At 41.8% G+C, this 25,312-nt stretch overlaps 2 protein-coding genes across 2 annotated transcripts; both read right to left on the reverse strand.

Moving 5' to 3' along the window:
- Nucleotides 1-2,262: 2,262 nt before the first annotated feature.
- On the reverse strand, nt 2,263-22,940 carry LOC138204826 (uncharacterized). Its single transcript, XM_069160366.1, has 24 exons — nt 22,729-22,940; nt 22,089-22,205; nt 21,170-21,254; nt 21,010-21,079; nt 20,831-20,934; nt 20,653-20,748; nt 20,503-20,574; nt 19,826-19,888; nt 19,555-19,666; nt 19,069-19,185; nt 17,700-17,790; nt 17,451-17,555; nt 17,196-17,280; nt 16,509-16,544; nt 11,857-12,060; nt 10,595-10,696; nt 9,837-9,935; nt 8,682-8,843; nt 8,530-8,604; nt 7,943-8,017; nt 6,783-7,355; nt 6,248-6,425; nt 5,135-5,283; nt 2,263-5,049 (listed from the first exon to the last, which is right to left on the reverse strand). Exons 1-24 carry the CDS (start codon nt 22,821-22,823, stop codon nt 4,831-4,833), a joined length of 3,084 nt encoding a protein of 1,027 aa, XP_069016467.1. The 5' UTR covers nt 22,824-22,940; the 3' UTR covers nt 2,263-4,830.
- On the reverse strand, nt 12,934-14,698 carry LOC138207415 (periaxin-like). The gene is made up of 2 exons (XM_069164622.1): nt 14,441-14,698; nt 12,934-14,372 (listed from the first exon to the last, which is right to left on the reverse strand). Exon 2 carries the CDS (start codon nt 14,068-14,070, stop codon nt 13,237-13,239), a length of 834 nt encoding a protein of 277 aa, XP_069020723.1. The 5' UTR covers nt 14,071-14,372; nt 14,441-14,698; the 3' UTR covers nt 12,934-13,236.
- Nucleotides 22,941-25,312: the final 2,372 nt, after the last annotated feature.

The following is a 25,312-nucleotide window of genomic DNA, read 5'->3' on the forward strand; positions in this document are numbered from 1 at the left end:
TAATAATAAACACTGTATGTTCTGAGACGGTTATCAAAACATGAAAAGCTCATTCTGCTGCAATAAGGAACACATAGTGTCAACGATACTTTTTAAAAACTATTTGTGAATAGTACTTTTAGAAAACACGTCTACAGACACGTTAGCACAGCTTGAAGCTGAACTTACAGTCAACACACTGGTGCTGCATGCTAACATTTGCATCTAATCGCAGCCTGACTTCAGCCAAGTTGCTCTCAAATTTAACAAAGGTTTTAAATTCATTTCCAAACATGCTGCTGTCCATTTCCATATTTCACCAGAGACTTCGATGAATGTCCCATCTGTTGACATCCTGAGAAGAACACAAGGACAACTAACACCACAGGTTCAAGAGCACTGAAGGGAACTTCCCATTCGGTCTTCTTGTTAGTGGAGTCATCGTCTCGACAGGAGCAGCAACCCAACGATCCACCACGCAGACGTCATGCAATCTGAGAAAAAACATGTGGTCCAAGTGCTCTGACAGCTACAGTAAGCAAGTAAAGTTTATGTTTATTCCCAGATATAAAACCGCTCAATGTTTTCCATCATTAAAGGAACGCAGGTCTGAGAAGTTGAAATCACAGCAGCAACAAACCAACAGGAAACAAGAAAAACACGTCGAAAAGTTCCAAGCAAAGAAGAATAAAGTCCAATATCTCCCTCTGAAATGTCACAGATTGAAAGATTAAAGTAGCATCACATGGAAATACTCAAGAAATATTTCAAACTTATATTCAAGTACAGTATTTTACTAAATGTACTTAATACTTTCCACCACTACCCAAAAGAACAGAGCCATCATTCATGTTATGAACAGAAGCACAACAATGACGTCAGCTGATGCAATAATAGACCCACAAAAGGTTTAGAACTCAAATCAAATAAAAACTGTTCCAAATTATTCAAACGTTTGAAAGAAACCAGTGTTTACCTGATCACATTACTAATGAAAGCAGGATTAATTACAGTCAGGTGTACAGAAATAAACTTCTTAAAAGAACTAAAACCGTAAAATGAACTAAAAATTAAAAAAAAAAAAAAAAACCTGTGCATGAGGCCAGCGAGGCCAGCAGCAGCATGTCGGAGCATAAATAAATAAACACAGCAGGTGACGTCATAACATTACTAAAGACAGAAATCTTCCTCATGCTGACAGGTCAGCACAAACACAGCTTCAATGTTCGCCATGTCAACGGCAAATAAGATACTTAGCTTGGCAGGTGAAGAAGTGGTGTTGATCTCAAGTGAAGAATAAACCCCTGAAGGGTTGAACCGAGGCACGAGGGAGGAGGGAAAACCGGAGTTAAGGCTTTCAGAGCCGTAATTCAAAGATGTCCGAAGACGGACAGTTAGGTGGAGGTTTTTTTTTTATTTTTTTTTTTTTATTTTTTTATTAAAAGACGTGAAATCAGTGGTAGGTGCACACAGTTTGAGGTGATTTCATGAATTATTCCAGATGCAGCTGGAGGCAACGCAAATTGAAAAGGGTGCGTTTGATTTAAGTTCCAGCTCGTGGAGTGTGTCACCTGTGAGAGGGCGTGGTCACAGCCGGTAGCACCGCACTGGATTTGTCTGACCCCTTCTTTTGAATCGGGGAGCACAATTATACTAAGATGAGGAAGTAGCAGTATCGTGACTTTTTGATAGGCACTTAGGCTCCACTATAAAGTGTTAAAAACAGCACTGGTCCATTTATCTTCCATCTATGAAATGACTGATTACAGATAAAACTCAACGGTTACACAGAGGACAGAATTTCCCCATCAATAAATAATAGTTTCCATTATTAAATCATTAGCGTGTAAGACGGATTTCTATAGTATTTATTTAGCCTGCATTTGTTCATCTGTTCCCAGTGTGCGTCCTGCATTAAATGTGATGAACGAGATTTTGAAGAGCTTCCTGCTGCACAGTTGTTTGGTGGTCTGCATGTTTACTATGAGGATGTTCAAGCAGCTTCCAGTAATGTTTGTAATGTTTAACATTTGACTTGTCTGGAAACAGCAGTTAACATTGAAATTACCCACTAAAGTAGAACCATGTAGAGAAATCCATCAGGAGAGACATAGCGCCCCCTAGTGAGCAGAGGTGAAAAGTAACTTGTAGTACATTTAATCAAGTGTATTGAAGTACATTCTGGAGTACTATTGGAGTAATATTTCATTTGAAATGAAGCATCTTTACTCTGTTGTAATGTAAATTTAAATGTGGTTTTCAAGTAACTTAAAAAAGTCATCAGACTGAAACCAACTAACTTTTATTACATACTGCATGTCCTTTTTTTCAGCATAATACATCAATTATCAACATCCGAATATATATACACATATATATATATATATATATATATATGGCTCTCATTTCAAGGTACATAAATCACTCAACAAAATACCCTGTTTGGACAAGCAAACGATACAAAGTGCACAAATAGTTGGTTCAGGTCGACTGCATCACATGACAGAACTGCTGCTGTGTTTTAAATTATAAATGAATTAAAATGTACATTCCGAGACCTCAGGGAGCATCTGAGGTCTGAGGACAGCTTCATGGGACGCTGCTAGTTATCTCCTCTGGTGCTCTCTCACACACACACACACACACACACACACACACACACACACACACACACACACATAAACTTAAATACAAACATATTTGGCACCATATTTTAGCATAGAACATAAAATAGAATTTGCGATACAATGCTGTTAGTACATGGAGGTAATACTTGATTTTGGCACGTTACAAGAACACTTAAAAAGTTCATGTAATCCGGCGTGTTACATGCTCAGTCTTCATTGAAAGGTTTTTAAGCCAACATTTAAAACGGCCTCTCTAAAAGCCCAGTTAGCCAGATAGCTTCATGAAGAGCTACCGACTCCCGGAGTTGGGAGTCGGTTGCGGTTCTTCAGCGCCACGATGAGTAATGTAAACACATGAGAAGTGAGGATTAATCGTGTATTGCACTCTAGAAAGAATCATCACTGCACAAAGAGGTCGTCCTGGCCTGTTCCAACCATCAAAGAAAAAGTCGGTATATAGATATAGAATTAATAAGGTATTCAGTAATACTATGTTTATTATAACATCTCCTGTATATTAACATTGATATATAGATTATTTCAACATTATGATATGAAAGATACATATTTATAAATTGCTATGAATATAGGCGGCTGCTTCTGTTGGGCAGACGCAGCGCCGGATATAACATAATAACTATTCTGCGATTACGTATTTTCATCCAAACAAATAGAAATAAACGCCGTCACGCGCGGCTCACGAGGAAAAACCAGCGTGAAACTCCGTAGTGAATATGAATTGAAGCCTCCCATGCACAGAGAGGTTTCAATACAGGTCGAGACTTGTTTCCAAACAGGCCAGCAGCGTGAACCTTAAAAACCTCAGCATGCATGCTAAGTAACGGCAGCCTCTGGTGGACAGGTAGAGAAATGACACCTCAGATAAAATGGGAATTGGTGCCCACTGGACAGTATAAAGATTTATCTGCAGCTGCGCTGAACATCAACCTGCAGTAAAAAAAAAATTAAAAAAAACGTTGAAAAACGGCCCGAGACCCACAACAACGCCTCTCCACCGCCACACACATTCAGCTCACTATAACTGCACCAACATATATATTAGATTCACATCAGTATTCTATCTTAGAGCAGCAGAAACACGTGTATATATATATGTATACTGTATGGACAGAAAACAAGGAACAAACTATTCCGTCATTTCGTGGAATCTGTGTTGACGTCAGTCTGTGGTGGGGCACAGCACGATGTGTTGAGATGTGAGCTAGTGAGCATATCGCGGGGAAAACTCCAGCTGTGTCTGTTGGTCACAGACAAGAACACATGAAGTTTTTCGGCTTGACCGGCAAGCTGCCCTGACTCCTTGGTAACTCCACTGTATCTTCCACAGATGTACCAAACCACCAATCAGAACCACCAACCCCTAATAGGAACAAATACGCAACACTAACTTTACATGGAAGTCGCCTGGTTCCAGAGACATGCAGGCAATGTCCACCATCACGGATGGCTAATTCACTAACAAGTTTTAACAACCAACGAGGAACCTTCGTGAAGCTCACCTCAAATAAGGAGCCATTTTTATACTGAAAACGCCGCGGCATGCAAAAAGAAAAAAAGAAAAATAACGCTTGTAATCTTATTCATAACATAACTCCACGTTTGTCTATGCAAAGTCACTCGACACTGGAACTGAGACGCTCACGATATCCACAATCTGCAAGAAGAAGCAAAGACTGCATGAAGCCACGCTCTAAGAGTATCACAGGTCTACAGCCAGCTCCATCAGGACGACCACACCAACTATCACTAGTCTACAATCCTCTTCTAACACGTCTGCAGGTTCCGCAGCGTCCCGCGCCGCCAAACGTCTCGCACACAAAAACAATACTGTTGAATCGCTTCGCCGCGTCTCAACACTGCACTGACGGCGCCGCGCTGCTGCTCGCTCTGTGTCCTTTAACTGAAAACCTCATGTGCACAACTTAAGTGATACTTCATCACCGCGTGATGTCAAAAGAAAGGAAGTTTTGCACCCAAAATGTACAGCGATGACGGCGGTTCTGGCACGGAGACCGCCAGGTATGACGATGCTGCGCCGTCTGGACTGAGCAGCACGCCGCCGCAGACACATCTGTCTCCCCAACGCCGCAGGAGACGGGGAGGTGCCCGCACAGCCTTAAAGGGACCACGACAAGCCAAAACGAAGCCTTAATGGTCAAAGAGCTGCCTGGCTCTCAAACTGTAGCGCCCAGTGGAGCCCCCCCTAGAGGCCGGTGAGGTCCACGATCGCTTTAATGAAGATGGTGTCGTCGCGGATGTAAGAGTTCTTGGCGTCGAGCTTGGAGAGCGGGCAGAAGAGCGGGCAGCCGCTGGCGATGTTCATCTCGCTCACGGGCCTCTGGAAGGAGGAGGAGGTGACGTCAGGGCGGAAGGCGTCGATGATGTGCTCCCGGTTGCTCTGGTCCAGCAGCATCAGAGTCACCTGAACATCAGACACGAGAAATTTTTTGAACGATGTCTCACGAAAGTAAGGACAAATACAGTTGGACTGTTGTCTCTGCTGTTACCTTCTGGTTGAAGGGCCATTTGAGCAGAGCATCACTCAGTCCCCTCATCACCACAAAGAACAGGGACAAGTGGCTGCCGCGCCCCGTCCCGTCTCCGTTCAGGTAGATCCGCAGACACATCTTGTAGCCGTACTTACTGGTGTAGAAGGCTGCAAGAAGAACACATTTACTGAGCATGAGGCTTCTGTTATAAACACGTCTACACACGCGGACCTGGTCTCTAAAAAACAGGACCAGGACCTGAATCTAGAATATTCAGTCTAAACAGTAGAAACACTTCTCTCCAATAAAAAAAAAAGATTGTGATAGAAGGACTTCATGGCTGGACGATAACACCTACCTTATCTACCTTAACGTGTTGTATGTAACACATACTTTATATCTACCTTAACGTGTTGTATGTAACACATACTTTATATCTACCTTAACGTGTTGTATGTAACACATACTTTATATCTACCTTAACGTGTTGTATGACCGGCAGAGAGGACACATATTTACTGGACAGGACGTCTCTGGCTCATTTATAAAGTACTTTAACTCTGGTGGTTTCTAATAGTTTGGTTTTGTGACATTATTTTACATTAAAGTGTGTGTGTGTGTGTGTGTGTGTGTGTGTGTGTGTGCGTGTGTGTGCGTGTGTGTGTGTGTGTGTGTGTGTGTGAGGGTGAGGGTGAGGGTGAGTGGTGGGGGGTGATTTCACTGTTTTCACTCCAGTTTTTTTTCCCTTTTGTTTTATTTCGAAGGCTGTTTTCTAGCTGTTGACGTGAAGTTCTATTTTGAAGGCTGTTGACCTGAAGTTTTATTTTGAAGGTTTAGCCCCTCATACCTCACCCTGAACCTGCTGCTCTTTTTAAACCCATTAACAGACATCATGCTGAGCAAGAGCGGGTCTGTGCTTTAGGTCTACATTTCTGCATGTCTGTTTGGATGTGTGGAGACGTCCTCTGTCTCCTCTGTGCTCTGCCCTCTACCTTCTGTCCTCTGTCCTCTGTCTTCTGCCTTCTGTCCTCTGTCCTCTGCCTTCTGTCCTCTGTCATCTGTGCTGCTCTGCCCTCTGCCCTTTGCTCTCTGCCCTTTGCCCTCTGCCCTCTGCAGCAGGGACAGTGTTACCTGGGGAGAACATGGCGGGGGCTCGACCTGCGATGGCATCTTGTCTCTTTTTGGCGAAATCGGAGATCCTCCAGACGAAGACGCCGTCGAAGGTGGTGGCGGACATTTCTCTGAGGCGTCCCTCCATGTCAGCGACGGTCAGGTCCTTCAGGCCGACGGTCCTCTCCAGCTGTCGCACCTGAACACAAACACTCATCTATAATACCTGGTTCTGGTTTAATGGAGATCATTAGAATCATACATGATTCATAAAGAAATCAAATCACCAGATTAAAGTCAAATTCATCAATCTAAGATGAAGAAGAAACAACATTTTAGAGTTCCTTCATACGCATGCCTCATGTCCAGACATCCGTCACCGTATTGACTCAGTTATTCATCAAGAGTCAAAAATGTGACACTTATCACACAGTTCCTGGACTATTTTATGATTTCTAAACACGTCTGTCAGAAATGATTTAATCCTTTCAAAATAAAAGTCCCGCTGAACGTTTGCATCATGGCCCAGTGTGCGGCAGGCAGTTGGGTCTCGTACCTTGTTGCTCAGAGCCTCGATCTTGTCCTGGTCCAGTTTGTGCTGCCGGTTGCTGGCCTCCATGGTGGTGGCGAAGCGCTCCACTTCTCTGTTCAGGACACACACCACGTTCTCAAACGTTCCCGCTTTCACCTCCAGCTCGGTGCACCGGCGGCCCAGCTCCGCCACCTTGGTCTTCTCGCTGTGGAGCTGCAGCTCCAGCGCCGCGCCCACCGAGCTGGGCAGAGGAGTGAAGGAGGTGGACACTGAGAGGGTGGGAGCCAGAGCGGGAGGGGGGGGCAGGGGACCAGAGGCGGGCGGACCGGGGGGGCCGGAGCTGGAGGATGAGGAGGAGGCGGAGGCGGAGGCTCCCTGCACGGGAGGCCCAGAGGAGGTGGTGCTGAGCTGGGAGACTCTGGCCTCCAGCTCCCGGAGGGACTGTTGCAGCTCCACCAGCTTGTGTCCGGCCAGCTCCAGACCCGGCGGCTGCAGCCCCTCCATGCTCACCTTCATGCCCATGATGTAGTGCAGCAGCAGGTTGAGGTGCTCGTAGGCATAGGAGCGCTCGTGGTCGTGAATCTTTTCCTTCTCCACCTGCAGGAAGGGAGGAGGAAACCAAACAGAGGATTCATGCCGTAAAACATACAGTTCACACAGAAGGACTGTATGAACATTACCGGAGAGTAATAACAATAAACGTCTCTCTTCATCTAAAAATCAAGAAAAGATTTTAAAACGTATTTATGAACACGGAAACATATCAAATAAAAATATACATGAAAGTGATCAGATGATGCTACAGTCTGCATGAATGAGATCAGTAACATGAAGTCTGTATGAGATCAATCACATGAAGTCTATATAAATGAGGAAGCAGAATATCTATCAATAAAGTGGGATATAATAATTATAAATTACTATAAATTGATGATCTCAAACTCTTTTTATGCATTATGTGAAAAAAGTGTTCCAATCGAGCGACTCTCGTTATTTAAAACTCTTTTTCTTTTGATTACTATAAATATCTGAATGAATCTGTGATGAGAAAACATTTTAATTATTTTTATATTTCCTGCTCGTTCAACAGATAAAAATAATACGGAGCGCTCCACCTGCCGATAATGACAGTTCTTCATTCTATATAATACATAATATTATAGATAATTACTGAAGATACTTACAGACATGTCACATCCAACGACATGAAACCGACATGGAGTTCTGAATTTGCTGCAGAATTTAATGTGGTCCACATACTAGAAAAAAACAACAATAAAAAGTTAAATTTTCTAAAAGAAAATATTGATTTAATAGAGAGCTGCAGTTTGTGCCTCTCGTGTTGTAATATTAAATATTTACTGCTGTTTAAAAGATATTTCAAGAATCTCAGGGGACTCCAAGAGAGAAAATCTTCCACCTGTTTTACATTAAAAAGACTTATGACTCATTCTTTTTAAGTGTGTTGTGAAGACCTGACGTCTGCTGTATTTCTATTTATATCTGCTTTCATGCTGTCATTAACTGTAAAAGTGAAAGTAAAACTAAAAGATCTACGACTAAAAATAAGGCGTTGATATTTTCTACAGTAGATGATCTTCACCCACCTGGATGGTTAAAATCGTTTTAATTTGACAGAATATTTTTAGGAAAGTGTTCAAGAATTATTTAAAGTGTTGTTAAAGAAGGTTCAAGATTTCCAGGTGAATGTTTCTCAGGATAAGAAAAAAGACACAAACTGAGACTGTAACAGTGTTGGTGACAGCTTTACCTTTTCTCGGGGTATTTTCTTCTTGGCGCAGCCTTCACAGATCATCGGGTACTTGGGACAGATCTCGTCGTGCGCCTGAAAAAAGGAAGTGTTTTATGTAACAGCTGCTGTGATCTGCCAAGCTTCTCCGGCCCAAATAAAGAATTGCTCACCTTGATGTTTTTGAAGTGAAATGGCTCCTTGCAGTACTTGCAGTTGAGCGTCCTCTCCGGGCACTCGCGCTCATTGTGGCGCTCCTGTTCGTTGAAGCGGATTCGTTCTTTGCAGGAGGGGCAGGGGATGATCATGAACTCACACTTCCCCTCGTGGTTCAGCTGTGGAGAAGTGGAGCTTCAGAAAGACAACCTCAGAGCTTCAGTGCAGCGCTGAAGCTTACATCACTTTAGCTGTTTAATTTCTGATCCATCAGGGAGACAATTCACTCTGCAGCAGGAGTCCAAACGTCCAGAACTATCTTCAGCAACAAGAAGAAGGAGGAGGAGGAGGAGTCCTGCAGCAGAGCCGAGGGCCAGATGCATAAATGAAATCCTGCATTCACCATCTCCCACAAATAAACTGGTATTTATACACAGGATGGGAGACATGAACCCAACAAACATGTTTTCTCTAAAATGCAGTTTATCAGCCAGAAACTGTGAAAACAGAAATCAATATTAATTGTCCAAAAAATACACTTATTTAAGCTGAAATTTGCATGACTCAGGAAACCTTGAATGACTTGGCTCAGAGGACGAAGAGGAGAGGACGACGAGGAGAGGACGAAGAGGAGAGCATGAAGAGGAGATGGAGAAAAAGAGAGGATGAAGAGGAGAGGGCGAAGACGAGAGGATGAAGAGGAGAGGGCAAAGAAGAGAGGGTGAAGAGGAGAGGACGAAGAGGACAGAGAGGTTTATAAAGGTTGTAAACATGTAAACAGTTCAGGATTTGAAGCATGTGAAGCCCTTGTGGGCACACATTATTGTACACAGATTTAATCTTTTTTTAATTTTTATAAAATAAATGATCAAAGAAATTCAACTTTTGTTTTTCTTCTTGTATGATTTATGACATTAATAACTGTGTTGTTGTGCACAAAGACATGTTTGAGTTCATGATTGTGTTGTTTGTGCAGGACCTGCTGCTAAAGTGAAAATGAGCTCAAATTGAGTAAAAATGTAACAGGAACAAAAAAACTGCTCGAGGTTCAGAGAGTTCAAAGTAAAATGAGAGTTCAGATGTTAATGTAGCAAAAATTAGATTTTAATTTAATTTGCTCATTTTACACTTTTAGAGCCAAAAATGTGAATCACTGAAGTAGGTCGCCTCACCTCGTAATCTTTGATGCTGCCCTTCCAAGTGCAGCTCTCATTGATACAAACAGCTGACAGGTTTTCCACTTCCCTTCGAACCGCATTGTCCGGAAAAGCCTGAAAAAACAGGAGAAAACAAAAGGACTTTGGTGTAAACGTGTGTCAGCCAACACACGGAGTCACACCTGCAGGTTTAGACATGATTTTACGTGTGCAGAGATGTTGTGTTTACTGTCACAGAGGCTGGAACTGGTGACCCAAATGTACTTTTAATCATTTACATTTATTAGACACCTATAAATACCAACTTCTTTCAGTACAGATTTTACATAAATAAAAACAAATGCATTCTAATGTTAAAGATAAAACAAGAAGCTCCAAACAACCTCAGACTAAAATCTGAGTCAGGTTTGGGCTTCTTTGTTGAGTTCGTGATGTCTTCAGAGTTGTTAGCAGTTTTTAGCACCTCTAAACTTCATATAATTTCATTTAAATAAGTGTTTGGATTTGTGAAAATGAATATAAATGAGTGGATTTTTATTTGCTCTTCCATTAATCAGGTGAAGTCTGAGCAGTAGATGAGCCGACGATAGCACATCTCCACCCTTTGGTCTCTAATAACATAGCCTAAAGATGGCAGCGCCCAAACTTACTGTAGGCTTCACCTCTGCACAGCTGTCATGTCGTCCATCTTCATATTCAGTCTAAACGGTCCGTAATTCTACCAAAGATTCAACTTTTCTTCTTTAGTGGATAAAAAATAAATTCATACTCACACATCCTGGTTTCAGAATCGACGTTGGCTCCTCAAAGATTTCTTCTTTAATGCAGGCATTGCATTTCTGGGGTCCGTTACTGCAGTAAAACAACAACATCCACTGATAAACAACAACACACACTAATACACAACAACACACCGATAAACAACAACACACACTGATAAACAACAACATCTGCTGATAAACACCAACACACGCTGATGAACAACAACATCCGCTGATAAACAACAACACACACTGATAAACAACATCTGCTGATAAACAACACACTGATAAACAACAACACACACTGATAAACAACAACATCCACAGATAAACAACAACTACTGTTGTACCGTTAAATGAAAAAAAAAACACACTGATAAACAACAACATCTGCTGACAAACAACAACACAAACTGATAAACAACAACATCCACTGATGTACCGTTAAATGAAAACAAACATCAGATACCCAGTGGTCCAAAGGAACGAGCTAAATTTACTCAAAGCTGCTTGGACTTTGCTTGAATAATTACATGTGTTTATTTTGACAGCTTGAATCAGTAGTTACAGATTCATCATAATTATAGAAAAATATGCAGTCAACAATAATTACACTGCACATTCTGCAGCTGTAGTTACTAATTAGTAATCTTAAGATTTTTGCACACAAACCCAAATTCATAAAATATGACACTTTTATATCAGTAACAATAATTCAGTAATATAATTTAATGTGTGAAAGAAATAACATTACACTAATCTAATTACAGTTGAGAGTGAAGTGTTTATTTCCACATGAACACCATGAAACTCTCCATGACTGACTGTCAAGTTGAGCAAAACTGGATGACGCTGACGCGTCAGCGCTTTCTGTGACATCGCATAAATATAAAAATCATCAAGTTCTTAAATATGCAAAACAAGCTGTAAATTTGTGTGTGTGTGTGTGTGTCCATTTTAATTTGTCATTTCCACATCTAGTCACTACAGAGCAAAAAGATCCTTCATTTGGAGTCAAATGTTCATCCGAATATTTGCTCTGTTTAAGCTCTGTTTTTGGTCTCCACCACCTCCTAAAGGAAACACCCTCCTCGTTAGATGCTACATGGTCTACTTTGTCCACCAGCTAGTCGCTAACCATCTGTCTGCTGTTTGGTGAAGAGCAGGACGTCTTCAGAGGGTTTTTAGGAGACGTTCTGTTGCCTTGTTATATTTAATATATATATTAATATATTTTTGTATATATTTCAGCTCAAGGCCACGGAGCTCCTCACCTCACAGTCCGGTTGAAGCAGTAGGAACAGAAGCGATGTCCACACTGGGCTTGAAACGGCCGTCGGAGGATGTTGTGGCAGCAGTTGCACAGGTGTTTGTCCTCCAGCTTGTTGCCCAGGATTTTCTTGGGGAAGCCGGGCTTGTTGCTCTCCATGGACGAAGGAGGGGACGGTTCCTGTGTGGCCATGGTGTCTGTTCACACGTCACACCTGGGAACGAAGATCAAAGTCAAGGCCTGGAGATGCAACAGAAAGAGTTGGGTAATGCGTCTGCCTCTTCAGGGCTGCATGAAGCTGCTGGAGGCCAAAGATGTTTGTACATGGCAGCCTCATTATTCCCATTTCACTGACTGTTGGCAACAAATCTGATAACTGATCAACTGTTTGAGGACATTTTAATTCTCTGATTCAATAGTTTTCACAGTTTTATGATAGTAAACTCATCATCTTTCAGTTTTTTACTGTTGATCTGAAAAGAAAAGCTGTATATGTATTAATAATTAATTTATGATCATAACATTTTCCATTGTTTTCAAATATTTAATTAACTAAACAATCGATTAGTTTTGAAAGAAAATGAGTGTCAGATGTTTTTATTAAACATTTAAACAATTACTGATTGCAGCCCTGCTTTCAAGTTCCTTTCAATGTCATGTTTAATTTACTTCTTCATCACTAACACAGGTATTTTTATTTGTCCTGCACGTCTGCTGACACACAAAGCATCAAAATATAACTAATACAATTAGAAAGAAATAAGAAATAATGATTATTTTCATCATTGATTAACTGGATATTATTTTTTATCTCTATTTACTCTTTCTGCAGCGCCCTCTGGTGGGCGGATGCCAGCTTGTACAATTTGTACACTAAACACTTTGCTCATTTAGCAAAACAAAAGGTTTGTAACAAACTAATTTAAATCTCCAAATAACTGGCAGCTTATCAGCTAGAATTATGTGAAAATAGAAGTTTGTAATTAATAAAAATATCTTGTGTATGTCTTAAACCTTAGGACAACCAGGACATTTTATCATTATATTTTAGTGGATTTACTATAAAATAAAACAAAACAAATGAACAAAAAGCATGAAAAATGTATTTTTAAATTGTGTATTAAATGATTTACATATTACTTCATAAATACTTAGTAATTTATGCTTCTACATTTAAAGATGCATGAATCTATATGTTTACATGAGGTTACGAAGCAGAAAATACAGGAAACAGGTGCAAAACCGGGGCAGCGTGCGGGTTAATGAATTAATTATTTGGTCTTTAAAGTGTCAGAAAATAGTGAAAAAGGCCTTTTACATTGTTGTAAAGCTCAAAGTTGAGTCATCATGTTGCTGGTCGGTAGAAAACCTGAAGATCTTCTGTTTACGGTGAATAAAAGAAGGTTAAAGGCTCCTGCAGTGAATTCAAATACAAGATCTGGGTCCTGGAGGTCTGGACACTGGAGTTCTGGAGGTCTGGGACCCTGGACCTCTGGGGTCCTCGACATCTGGATCCTGGAAGTCTGAACCCTGGAGGTTTGGACCCTGGATGCCTGGACCCTGAACATCTGGGGTCCTGGACCTCTGGGGTCCTGGACGTCTGGACCCTGGAGGTCTGGACACTGGAGGTCTGGACACTGGACGTCTGGGCCCCTGGACGTCTGGGCCCCTGGACCTCTGGGGTCCTGGACATCTGGGGTCCTGGAACTCTGTGGTCCTGGATGCTTGGACTCTGGAGGTCTGGACACTGGACGTCTGGGCCCCTCGACGTCTGGGCCCCTGGACATCTGGGCCCCTGGACCTCTGGGGTCCTGGACATCTGGGGTCCTGGACCTCTGTGGTCCTGGACATCTGGGGTCCTGGACATCTGGGGTCCTGGAACTCTGTGGCCCTGGATGTCTGGAACCTGGAGGTCTGGACCCTGGAGGTTTGGACCCTGGAGGTCTGGACGCTGGACGTCTGGGGTCCTGGACCTCTGGGGTCCTGGATATCTGGACCCTGGAAGTCTGGACCCTGGACGTCTGGGGTCCTGGATATCTGGACCCTGGAAGTCTGGACCCTGGACGTCTGGGGTCCCGGACTTCTGGGGTCCTGGACCTCTGGGCTGCTGGACCTCTGGGTTCCTGGATGTCCCGGTGACCCAGGGCAGGTGGAGGTCCAGCCCTGGTGGGCCTTCAGACAGTCCTGTGATGAGCAGCAGCTTCTGTCTGCGGAGCATCACAGACCAGCTGAGAGGCCCACACCCTTTGTTTACATTCCCGCTCTACATTCACGGCTCCTCGCACTCCACCGGACACAAACCGCTCTCAGACACACCGCTCAGCTCAGCTCAGCTCAGCTCAGTTTGGCTCGGCACGGCTCGGCTCGGCTCGGCCTGGACCCAGTCAGGATGCTGACAGATCGCTCCTCCTTTGTCTCGGCTGCCTCCTTCTCCATCCCCGTCGCTGTTGCTAAGCTATCAGCCTCCTTTAGTCAGAAGTGGTACCCAGCACGGCGCCACGCCCCTTTCAAATCTGGTGCCTGCAACACACCGTTTACTGGAGAAGCCTTTTGCTAACATTGTTGCAATCACCGGAGTTTGCACTCACCCGTTTCAGTCTAAAGTGTCATCGCGTGCAGCGGCTGTGAAATCACCTTTCCCGGTCGCAGGTAGACGCTCGTGCGCTGTGCCGATCTTACTGGTGTTGTTGCAGCCGGCTGGAGGTGTTTTCTTCAACGTTAGCCACATAATAGAGATGTGGTCCCCCAACGCGACGGCTGTTATTGTCCAATATCGCCATTGCACTTTCAGACTGGCTGTTACGTCATGGGGGGAGGGGATGGGAGAGAGAGAGAGGGGGGGGGGGGGGGGGGGGGTGACAGGCAGACGAGGTGCGGAGGAGTCCGAGTCATTGGTCCGGGAGCCGGAGGGGGGCGGGATCGGGAGGGGGCGGGCCGCTCTGTGGAGGGAGACGGTAAACATAATCAGCACATATCTTCTATATGTACACATCATCTACACATCAAACATCTACATGTACACGTCTTCTACATGTACACGTCTTCTACATGTACACGTCTACATGCTCGTCATACGTTTATAATCCTTTAATTTTTGCATCTGTCTTCGGCTGTAACGCATCTTTTTGTTTGAAACGTCCTAAAGAATATTTATTTATTTATTTATTTAAAGAGGTAACAATTTTCTAATTTAAAGTATTGACTTTGAAGTATTCAGAATATTATTCTAAATGTATTATTTGTCTGAAGTAAACTTTAGGACATGAAGTACTGTAAGTCAAAACTGAGATGGCCTTCTTTATTTAAATATTTTTCTTTTTGTAAAAACTACAGAAGTACAAGGTGACATAAAAAAAAAAAAGTACTTCACATTTTTAGTTCAGTCCAGTAACTACTAGAGTAAATGTACTTGAGCAAAAGTATTAATACCACACTGTAAAAAATATTGTTACAATTAAATGCATTTAAATGAAATTAAAAGCATTTTAAAGTAAAAAATGAAATGTGACTTTATGTAAACGGGGTATTTGTACAGTGTGGTATAGTACTTTCATAAAATACATTAAATAGCTGCTCAGTTAAATGCATCAGAAACAAACAGTTTTTGACACTTCAAATACATTTCTTTAGTAATATGTACAGAAATGCATTATTTCAAATGTATAACTTTTCCTTGTAATGAAGTTCTGTTGTAGTAAAACAAACACTTCTTCCAATAATAATCTAATAACCATACAGTCAGATTCCATCTGAGGTGTTTGCATCCATCTGTCTGCAGGTGTGTCAACTGAGGGCCAGATCACGTCACTCCTGATTAATAATCAAAGTATGCGATCATTTATTTCAGGACTGATTGAATCAGTGAAAGAATTAAAGAGACTTTAATAAAAAGTTGAGAACAAGAAGCTTCTGCTGCTGCTGAAATTATTGAATGTTCTTTTACAACACAAATAATAAACTAAATTTAAGTTACAGTAGAAACAGCGTTAATACAGGAAAAGACAGACCAGCATTTTTAATCATTACAAACTTTTAAGAAGCTCTTTAGTTTTACTTTGTAACCGAATTAAATTCATTTCTATGGTAAAAAAAAATTACATTGTAGTTCTTCAATTAGTAATGATGTTTTACGATAAATATGTCTTTAAACCTCATCTGACTCCATGTTTTCACTAAATAAACTCGACTCAAAGCAGCCTGACATATTTACAAATGTACTGTGAATGTATATCTTCACATATTACTCCATAACAACAATCGGCCTATATCAGAGACGTAAATATAATTTATTGGCATTACAATGTTAACAAAAAGATTTGAACAGCACGATTTGACCTTTTCAGAAATGTGGGACAACACTGAAACCTTTGGACCTGATCATCTTGAAATAAATCCCATGATATAAAAGCCCTTAGATAAATGCTACATGTTTGCTCTGCTGAAACTAGCAAAGATTTTTGTTTTCAAAAGAGTGATGAAATAGTCCTGAGTGGAAAAGGGGGAGAAGTCACATTGCACACAGTTGAGAGAAAGCTTTGTGTTTGTGTTTTTGGCGTCACAGTTGTGATCCCGTCTGATCTCTGCTGATCTGCAACATCTCTAATAAAACAGTAAAACATCTGTTCATACAGAAAAACAGACAACAGTCTTCCTTTAAGTCTCCTCGAGGAGCTTCCGGAGGTTTCTCTGAATCTAGGACGAAAAAAAAAAGATGTGAAATCATATTAAACTGAGATGAACTATAAACTACTGTAGATTCCATAATAAACGTTAAATAAATGAGAAGGAAAAGTTCAACATATTTTTATTCTCTTTCATGCCCAGAGTTCGATGTGAGGGTTGAGGCCAATCTCATGTCTGTTAAATATGAAGTTAGCTTAGCTTAGCATAAAGACTGGATACAGAGGGAAACAGCTAGCCTAGCTCTATCCAAAACATTATATCTATGTTTGTATAATTCATACAAAATACAAAAATGATAAAAACACGTTTTTGGATCAGGTTCCCAGAGGAGTCTCAGGGAAGTCTCAGAGGAGTCTCAAGGAGTTTCAGGGGAGTCTCAGAGGAGTCTCAGAAGAGTTTCAAGGGAGTCTCAGAGGAGTCTCAGAGGAGTTTCAGGGGAGTCTCAGAGGAGTCTCAGAGGAGTCCAGGGGAGTCTCAGAGGAGTTTCGGGGGAGTCTCAAAGGACCCTCAGAGGAGTCTCAGTTGAATCTTAGAGGAGTCTCAGTATAAATCAAGGCAACCACTGCAAGCTCCTTGCAGCTTTATAAAAACCTGACTTTTAATATGACCTTTAATGACTTTTAATGTGACCATATCAGCTGTCTATGTAAACAGACAAACCTTCTCGAGCTTGAACAGGTTGGTCGACAACTCCCCAAAGATCTCAGCGTTCACTTCATCCTGAGACTTCTGGCTTCCAATATTTCTGCAACATGATACAAACCAAATAAATATCCACCAAGTAACGAGCGATGCTGCAGTGCAGTATCAATACAATACAATGTTGTACAATAGATACAATACAATATGACTGTGCTTGGAGATTTAAAGTCATCCCTTTCAACCTTCTCAACAAATGGTGGATCAGGCTCTTACTCATTCCGAATGTGTTCCCCCATCGACACCAAGGAGTTCAAACGATGCTCAAGAGCCACGATCTTAAAGGCCATGTAACAGGAGGACAAGACGAGAACGCTCACTCTGTGGAGGCAAAAACACGACGCGACCCGTCAACATTAAAATCCTCAAATCACAGAACAGTCGCCAACACGCCCCAATGGTTTGTGTAAATATCGTGTTGTCAAAGCGGCTTTTCATGTTCCCCCATAATAAACGATTACTCACAGGAACAGGTAGACGAGGAGGATGGTGTGTAACGACATGGTCGGCGGGGGTCTGCCTTTCAGTGAGACTCCCCGGGTCGGATTGGTTGAGCCTAGAAATAAAAGCAAAAAGACCAGGACAGGGTATTTGTAGCACACCTTTCAACCACGGAACAAAAATAATAATAATAATAATGTTACTACTAATAATAATAATGTTAATTATAATTATGATAATAATTTTAATAATCAGGAACAAATAACTGAGTGTCAAAATTATGATAACATAATGTAATAATAATCATGTTAATAACAATAATAATGTTAATGATCATAATAATAATAATGTTAATAATCATATTTAGGAACAAATAACTGAGGGGCATCATGAAGATTTTGAAACATAAATTAGGAATAAATACAGGAAAAGACTATTTCGATTCTTTGACCAAAGTTAGAGGAGTAGATTGATACCAGTCTCATGTCTGAGTTTTAGCTTTGCTTCAGTGGTAGTAAAATCCATTTATCAGCCGCTCTTCTTTCTCACTAATATATATATATTCTGCATTGAACGGGTCGCGGTTCCCCGACACGGCGATATGCGTCACAGCTACGGAGTCTATTTATGATGAAAGCCACGTCAGACGCAGGAACTGTCGAGAGAGTCAGGTCAATTTTCAAAATCAAACGCCCAACCCAGTGCTACAGCTAACAGGCACTGTATGTGAAATAGTTATAAAAACAACGTCAATTAAAATGCGTAGGTTAAAGCGGGAAATAACCACAAAAACCATAAAGGAACAATTTAACAATGTTTTCAAACTAGATGCGCAAAAAACAAGAAAAATACCAACGAAGCAGACAAAATGCGTCACTTGTTCAACGAAGAGGTCCCAACACATGACATGACAATGACGGGCAGGTGGATCAACAGGGAAAAAGGAGGCTGGTTCTGTGCTCTGAATGTTTGTGCTGTCATCCACAGCTTCAATCTGCTTCTTCACCGACTGCACACGGTTTTCTCCACTTTGACACAATGAACTGATCTTCTTCTGACGTCCGCTGAAACCCCGAACTTTTACATCATTTATCAGTTAACAAACGATACATAACACGATGATTCATGAGTTTACAGGTGTCCTGTCTTCATGCTGAGCTAAGCGAACTAGCCGCTGGCAGTAGTTTCACCTTGGAGCGTACAGATATTGCACGGTTCAAATCTCAAGCTTTTCATCTGACTGAAATAAATACCCGTATGTGGTAAAATGCTGAACTATGCCTTTAAATGTGAAATCAGGTCAGCGGTTCATACGCGGATTCTTCCAGTAACCAGTGAACGCCGAGAATCAGAATGAACAGAGCTTCTTTTCTTTGATTCAGAGTTAAAGTACCATTGTTGAGGGCGGCTCCGTGTTTCTGGCTCGGGGTCTGGAGGTGAACGTCCGCGTGGACTGAAACCTCTCCGCTCTTCACGGCACTCAGAAAGGTGGCCGGGAGGCCGCTGAAGTCTGCTCACATCAACACAGAAGAGACACTGAGTAAATATGAACAGACTCACAAACAGCCCAACGAGTGCTCTTCGCCCGTGAAAGGAAAACTAAAAACCCTCAGGATCATGGCAATAAGCAAGAGATTTCATTGTTCATTCAACAGGATCGTTCCTGTTTTTTGGGCCAACTGTCTTCACTTTAGCAAAAAGAAGCCTCAGAGGTTCAGATGTAACGTGGCTGAACTCCAGCTGTCTGCGAACTATAGACGGTCGGAGACACCTGAAACCTGAACACAGAATAAATAAGTGTACAAAATGTGTGCAGTAGATTACAGTGAGTACACAGCAGCTTTGTGCACACAGAGAGAGAAGAGGACGGAGCACACACCACTTATTTTATCATAATCTGGAGTCTGAGACCCGGAGCTGCTGCTCTCCATCATGTCCTGCCGTCTCCGCTGCACGACCCCATCGAGGTCACAGAAATCTCCAGAAAAGTCCTGCAGCGCACAGTCAGGAAGATATACAATGGATACCACATACAGAGTGGGTGTTGTTTAGCATGAAAACAGCGTCTTTTCATCACAACGGAAAATGTTCAGTAAATAAATCCTGTAGAAAAACATTGGAGAAAATGGACGGACAGACCCCTGACTGACCAGAGGAAGGGAGGACGGGCTGTTTTCACAGGAAGTAACGGGGCTGCTGGACGTCTTCTCCACCTGCAGGGACAACACACACATGTTACTGTGTACATTAGAAAAAGAGCTCTTTTTTAAAGCCATATTGAATTAGTCAGTTGTGGGAAAGGAACCAGCTACAACCACAAATAAAGTTCTGGCTGACATGTTAGCAAAAAGAGCTACATTAGCATTCATTTGGTTGTGCTTATAGGCAACTGGTGAATTAAGTCCCTTTTTAGCTCATTCAAATACAAGCCACTGTCTTTGTTTTGGTTCCCACCGACTTCTGAGGGAATTATTCGGCCTTTTAGCTGTTAAATACTACACAGTTGTTATTTGCTTGTTTGATGTTTGTTTTTGGTTATTCAATCGATCATGAACACAAAGTTGGAAACACCATCCAAGAGTCCAAAAAGCAAAAATACTGAAACACAGAATAGAAGCAAATCTTCACATTGAGAAGCTGGAAACCACAAAGGTTTCTTATGTTAACATATGAAAATAAAAAGTCGAATAAGGTGATGTTAGTCTACAAATCCATGAATTAGTAACGATATCAGAGCTCCTGTCATTTTCACCAGATTTTCACAGTAAAATGAAAACATTTAGAAAGACTATTGAGTTGCGTGAGCTGAATAGAAGATGTGATTTACCTCCAGATGAAGGCAGATGGATCTCAGGAGTTTGTAGGTGGTGTTTCGAGAGAGGAACGACACGAACACGTGCTGGAAGAGAGTCATTTACAATCGCTTTCATGTCGTTGTCAAAAACAGTAAAACTGATTGTCTGGATGGTTTTCTTACCTGATCGTGTGTTGTTTCAATAACGAGGGCGTTTGGCACTAACAATGCAGTTTTGGTTTTCTTAATAAACGTCACGGACATCACCGGGATTGAAATCTGACAAAGAGAAAACCCTCTTTTACTGTCAGCGACACTCCACCAGAGAATTCAAATAGTTTCCTTCTTACAGGAAACATACCTTAGTGTCTCTTCCAAAGACTTTGGAGTGGAAGCAGATCCAGTTATCAGAGACGAACATCTTACCCTGATATAAAATGTCTCTCTGCAGGGCACAGGTGTAACCTGTCGGCATCAATATCCACATTAACAATCTCACATTTGTTTCCCTCTTAACTGAAAAGAGAATCTGAAACTTACTTTGTTTGAGTAACTCGTCTTTGCTGACTTCTTTGAACAACTTATGATACTGTGCGTTTGTCTTTGATAACTAAAAACAAACATGTTTTGTTAAGAAACCTCAGAAACATGTGACGTGTGTTAAAGGTTTGAAAGTTGTATGATCATAACATGTTTTTACCTGGTTGGGCTGCGACTTTTTCCGCTCTAACTTGATTTCAAAGTCAGTTAAAGTCGTCGGTGGAAGCTGCTCGGCAGGTTTCAGTCTGACAAACAGAAGCAGAGTGTTTCTGGTTAAGCACCATGGAAATACCTGTGGAGGAATAGGTAAGACCAACAGGTCTTCATTTGGTTGTGCATCGTGTCACCTGAGGTTATGTAAAACATGCTGACACAGCAACAACACACCTGTGATCAGCACTTTCAATTTCAACAATTACAGTGCTGAAGTTGGAAAGCAAAACTACTGATTTCAGCCAACTTCAAAGAATTATATGATTTAATTTTCATGAAAACATTCTTTGGGTTAGCTAGATGTTATCAAATACGAGTTTCAGCTTTTAAAACAAACAAAAGATTGATTAATGTCACATATACAACATGTTTTTCTGACATGCAGTCAAGTCAAAACATAATCTGAAGGCTAAAAAGTTAAGAATGTGATGAGCTTCTCGGTGAATCTGTTAGTTCTTTGGTTTATTATCTGTTATGGTTTATTATCACATATACACAGTTTATTCAATGAAAACGTAGAAAAGTAGCTGAAACCAAAGAAATTTTGGCCTTTTTTGTTTAAAAAAAAATGAAATCTTTTCTGTCAATCTGTAGTTGTTTTAATATGTTTATTGGTACCACTTTACTTTAGCAATTATAAGGCAGATATAAACATTTAACTAACGGTTTATAACAAACTATAATGTAGCTGGAAGGACATCTGTTACAAAATGTGTCAATAAAAACGGGTGTATAACCAGATAAATAGTGACAATAACATAAACAAACACTTTATAATGTCGTTTTTTGAACTTGTAATGACTGAAAATGACCCACCAACACTTTATAGAGCAATTATAATTATATATAAATACAAAAGTGATTACCTCATGGCCGGTTTCCTCCTGCTCTCTGAAGACTCTGCGTCCAGATTGAGCTGCAGGTCTGCAGGTGAGCGGCCGCGCCTCCTCTGTCTGCCCTCACCTGCATGGTCCACCTCACACCTGGACACACAACACACAACACAAAGTTGAAACCACACCTTCCATCACACATCAGCTGCTGCAGGTTTATTTACTATTTCAACAGAAAAACTACTGAAAACTTTCCTTTAGACTGATGTTGATTATTAATCCAAAAAAAATATCCCATTAAAACACATTTACACAGATCTGTTCAAGGAATGCAGAATATAAACCAGTAGTGAAGCTTCCTGAACTTATTTATGTCACAAGTTTTCTAGGCAACAATTCGAAAATGCAAATGAGCCCCTCGGCTGATCCATTAAAGATCCTTTCATTCAAATACATCGTTCGAATGGAGGTAAAGTGGCAGAAAAAACAAAGCCTCAATCTTCTTCACTTTAAACTGAATAGCTACTAAGCCCCTTCCTCTTCCTCTGCCTCATCTTCTTCCTCCTCCTCTTCCTCATCTTCCTTTTTCTCCTCTTACTCATCCTCCTCTTCTCTTCTCTTCCTTCTCTTCATCCTCTTCCTCCTCTACTCTAACTCCTCTCAGCACACTCACGTCGAGCGGTTCCCCCTCAAATCCCGGCAGGAGAGTTGTTCTGGACCGGGTACCGGAGTCCCAGGTCTGTCCACCGGTTCGGTCATCAAAACCATGGTTCCGATTTCATGTCTCAACGCCTCCAACAGCGGCGTCGGTCCACAAACAACGGAGCAGCTTTCAGGAAAAAAAGTTTGGGACGTCGTCGGAGGACCGGGAGGCCCGGGAGAGGAGGAGCCGGAAAGGGGGAAGGAGAAAAGAGGAGGAGCAAAGCGGATGAGCCGGGGAGGGGGGAAAAAAGGAGGAGTAAAGAGGAGGAGGAGGAGAGAGGAGGAGAGAAGAGCAGAGAGGAGGAGAGGAGGAGACAGGAGAGGAGAAGGTAGGAAAAGGGAGAGGAGGAGGGAGGAGAGGGGAGAGGAGGAGGGAGGAGAGGAGTAGGAAGACTCCTGCAGGGAGACAGTGGGATTAACCTGCAGGACAGAAACAGATATTATCTCTTTATAAATAAAATAATAAAATACAAACACACTGTTCAAGATATTTACATGAGGACTCGTTGAATTTACTGTAACTCAGGTTTTAACTTCATGTAACAGCAGCTGTATTAGGCGCAGATGTCCAGCAGGGGGCAGCAGAGTCCAGGTGATGTGACGTTGAGCCTTCAGGTGTGTTTTACCGTCAGGCGACTACCAGGTGTAAAATAAGGTGAAAAGTTAGCAGTCTTGAGGTTCTTTACTGAATTTACTTTTAAGGGAGAAACATTGATCGCAGGTATAGAAACTGGTCAATTTTTTATTTTAGATTTTAGATTTAAAAACGTGATCAGTTTATAAAATGTATAAAGCCTGAAAGATATAACTGCTTTTCCTCATAAGAATATGAGGAAAAGCAGGTTCATTTGCACATTTTACTAGAAGGCAATACAAAGTGCTTCATATAAGACATGTTTTATGTTTTACTGATGTATATTATTTATGTATTACATGTTTCTTTATAAGAATGCAGGTGGTTTACTTTATAGATATTAAATACATAAATATTGTTTAGGGGTCACTTCAAACTATTAGGCTGAGCCCTGTAAGCTCCATAGTGACAATAAGCAGTTTATTATTGATTATTATTTGTCTGTTATTCGCCTTATTTCCTTCCTGCTGACTCCAGGGGGCGCTGTGAGTTCATTCAGCATCCTGGAGACGATGGCACAGACAGCAGTGCAATGCGAGCCAGCAGCTAGTTACTGTTACTTTGCCATCAATCACGGCTGACAGGAAGCCGGGGTTAAAGGTCAGAGAGCTGCCAGAGAGTGAGAGATGGAGTGTGTGTCTACCGGTTCATACGGTTAGAGACGAGTTACAGAAACACACTCATCAGTGTAGAAAGTCCTGCATTCAAAACCTTCTGCAAGTATCATCGGAAACATTTACTGTCAGTATGAAAATACACACTTTAAACATAGTAATAAAATATAGTAAAAGTACCGACCTAAAAAAATCATAAGGGAATAAAATGCCTGTAAAATAAAGTGTTAGAAAACCTTTTAAACTGTAAAATAACTATAAATGAGTACAAATAAACGCACTCCAACTGACATATAATGTATAATATTTTAGATAGTCAGTAATGATATGTTCAGTGTTTGAGGGGGTCCCAACCTAAGGCTTTAAAACCAAAAATGTCCAACGATTTCGTGTCAAATCACGTTTTCGCCCCGATGTACGCGGTTGTGTGCGACGTGATAATGTGACAGGAAGATTGAAGTCCTGTTAAGTTCTCTGCTTGAAAGTATGTTGGGCCTCATCAGCTGTCAGCTGGAACAACACTGAACTGGCAGTGAAGACAGGTTGGAGTCTGGTGGCCATAAATCACCTGCCTGACAGGCTGGGAACCACAAACTCAGCCTCAACACAACACTGATCAACATGTATCAACACGTCACGGCTCAACACGTCTCAACACGTCTCAACACGTCTCAGCCTGGACGCTGCCCACAGTCATCTTTTCTCTTTTTACACTACATGAAGGTGGGGTTGGGGTTGGGGTTGGGAGGAGGGGGGAGGGGGGGGGGCTGAGAGCACTGACTGCAGGTCATTAATCACGGCCTCTGACATGCAGAGGACGAAGCCACGGCTCTCTCTGCATACAGCTGCTGGGTTAGACGCACACACGCACGCACACATGCACGCACACACACACACACACACACACAGCTGTTGATAGTGATAAAAGGCCATCAGGCTGCAAGACACCGAAAACTGTGTTTCATCATTCACAGCTACTAAATCAGAGTCCGAGCAGACGTCTGCTGAAAACTAATTCCTGATCAAACTTCCAGCAGAAGAACATCTGGAGTTTCTGAGGACAGAAAACCCACAAAGAAGAAGAATTTTGTAGAAAGTGTTGACAGTTCAACTGAAGGTGATCTGGTGCAGCACAACATTCACTTTGGATGAGTCTGGCGCGCATGAAGGAAACCACATGTCCGCACTGCTTTTCATCACAAATCTGTCATGTGTAAAATTACAGGTTACATTTTTCACTGTTAACCAAAGTTGGGTGAATAAATTAGTTTTAACTTGACTGCGAGCTCAGCACACTGTCCTGCTGT

This window comes from Embiotoca jacksoni, unplaced genomic scaffold (genome assembly GCF_022577435.1).
Source record: "Embiotoca jacksoni isolate LCO1_2020_lvr unplaced genomic scaffold, fEmbJac1.0.p SCAF_10, whole genome shotgun sequence".
Classification (NCBI taxonomy): domain Eukaryota; kingdom Metazoa; phylum Chordata; class Actinopteri; family Embiotocidae; genus Embiotoca; species Embiotoca jacksoni.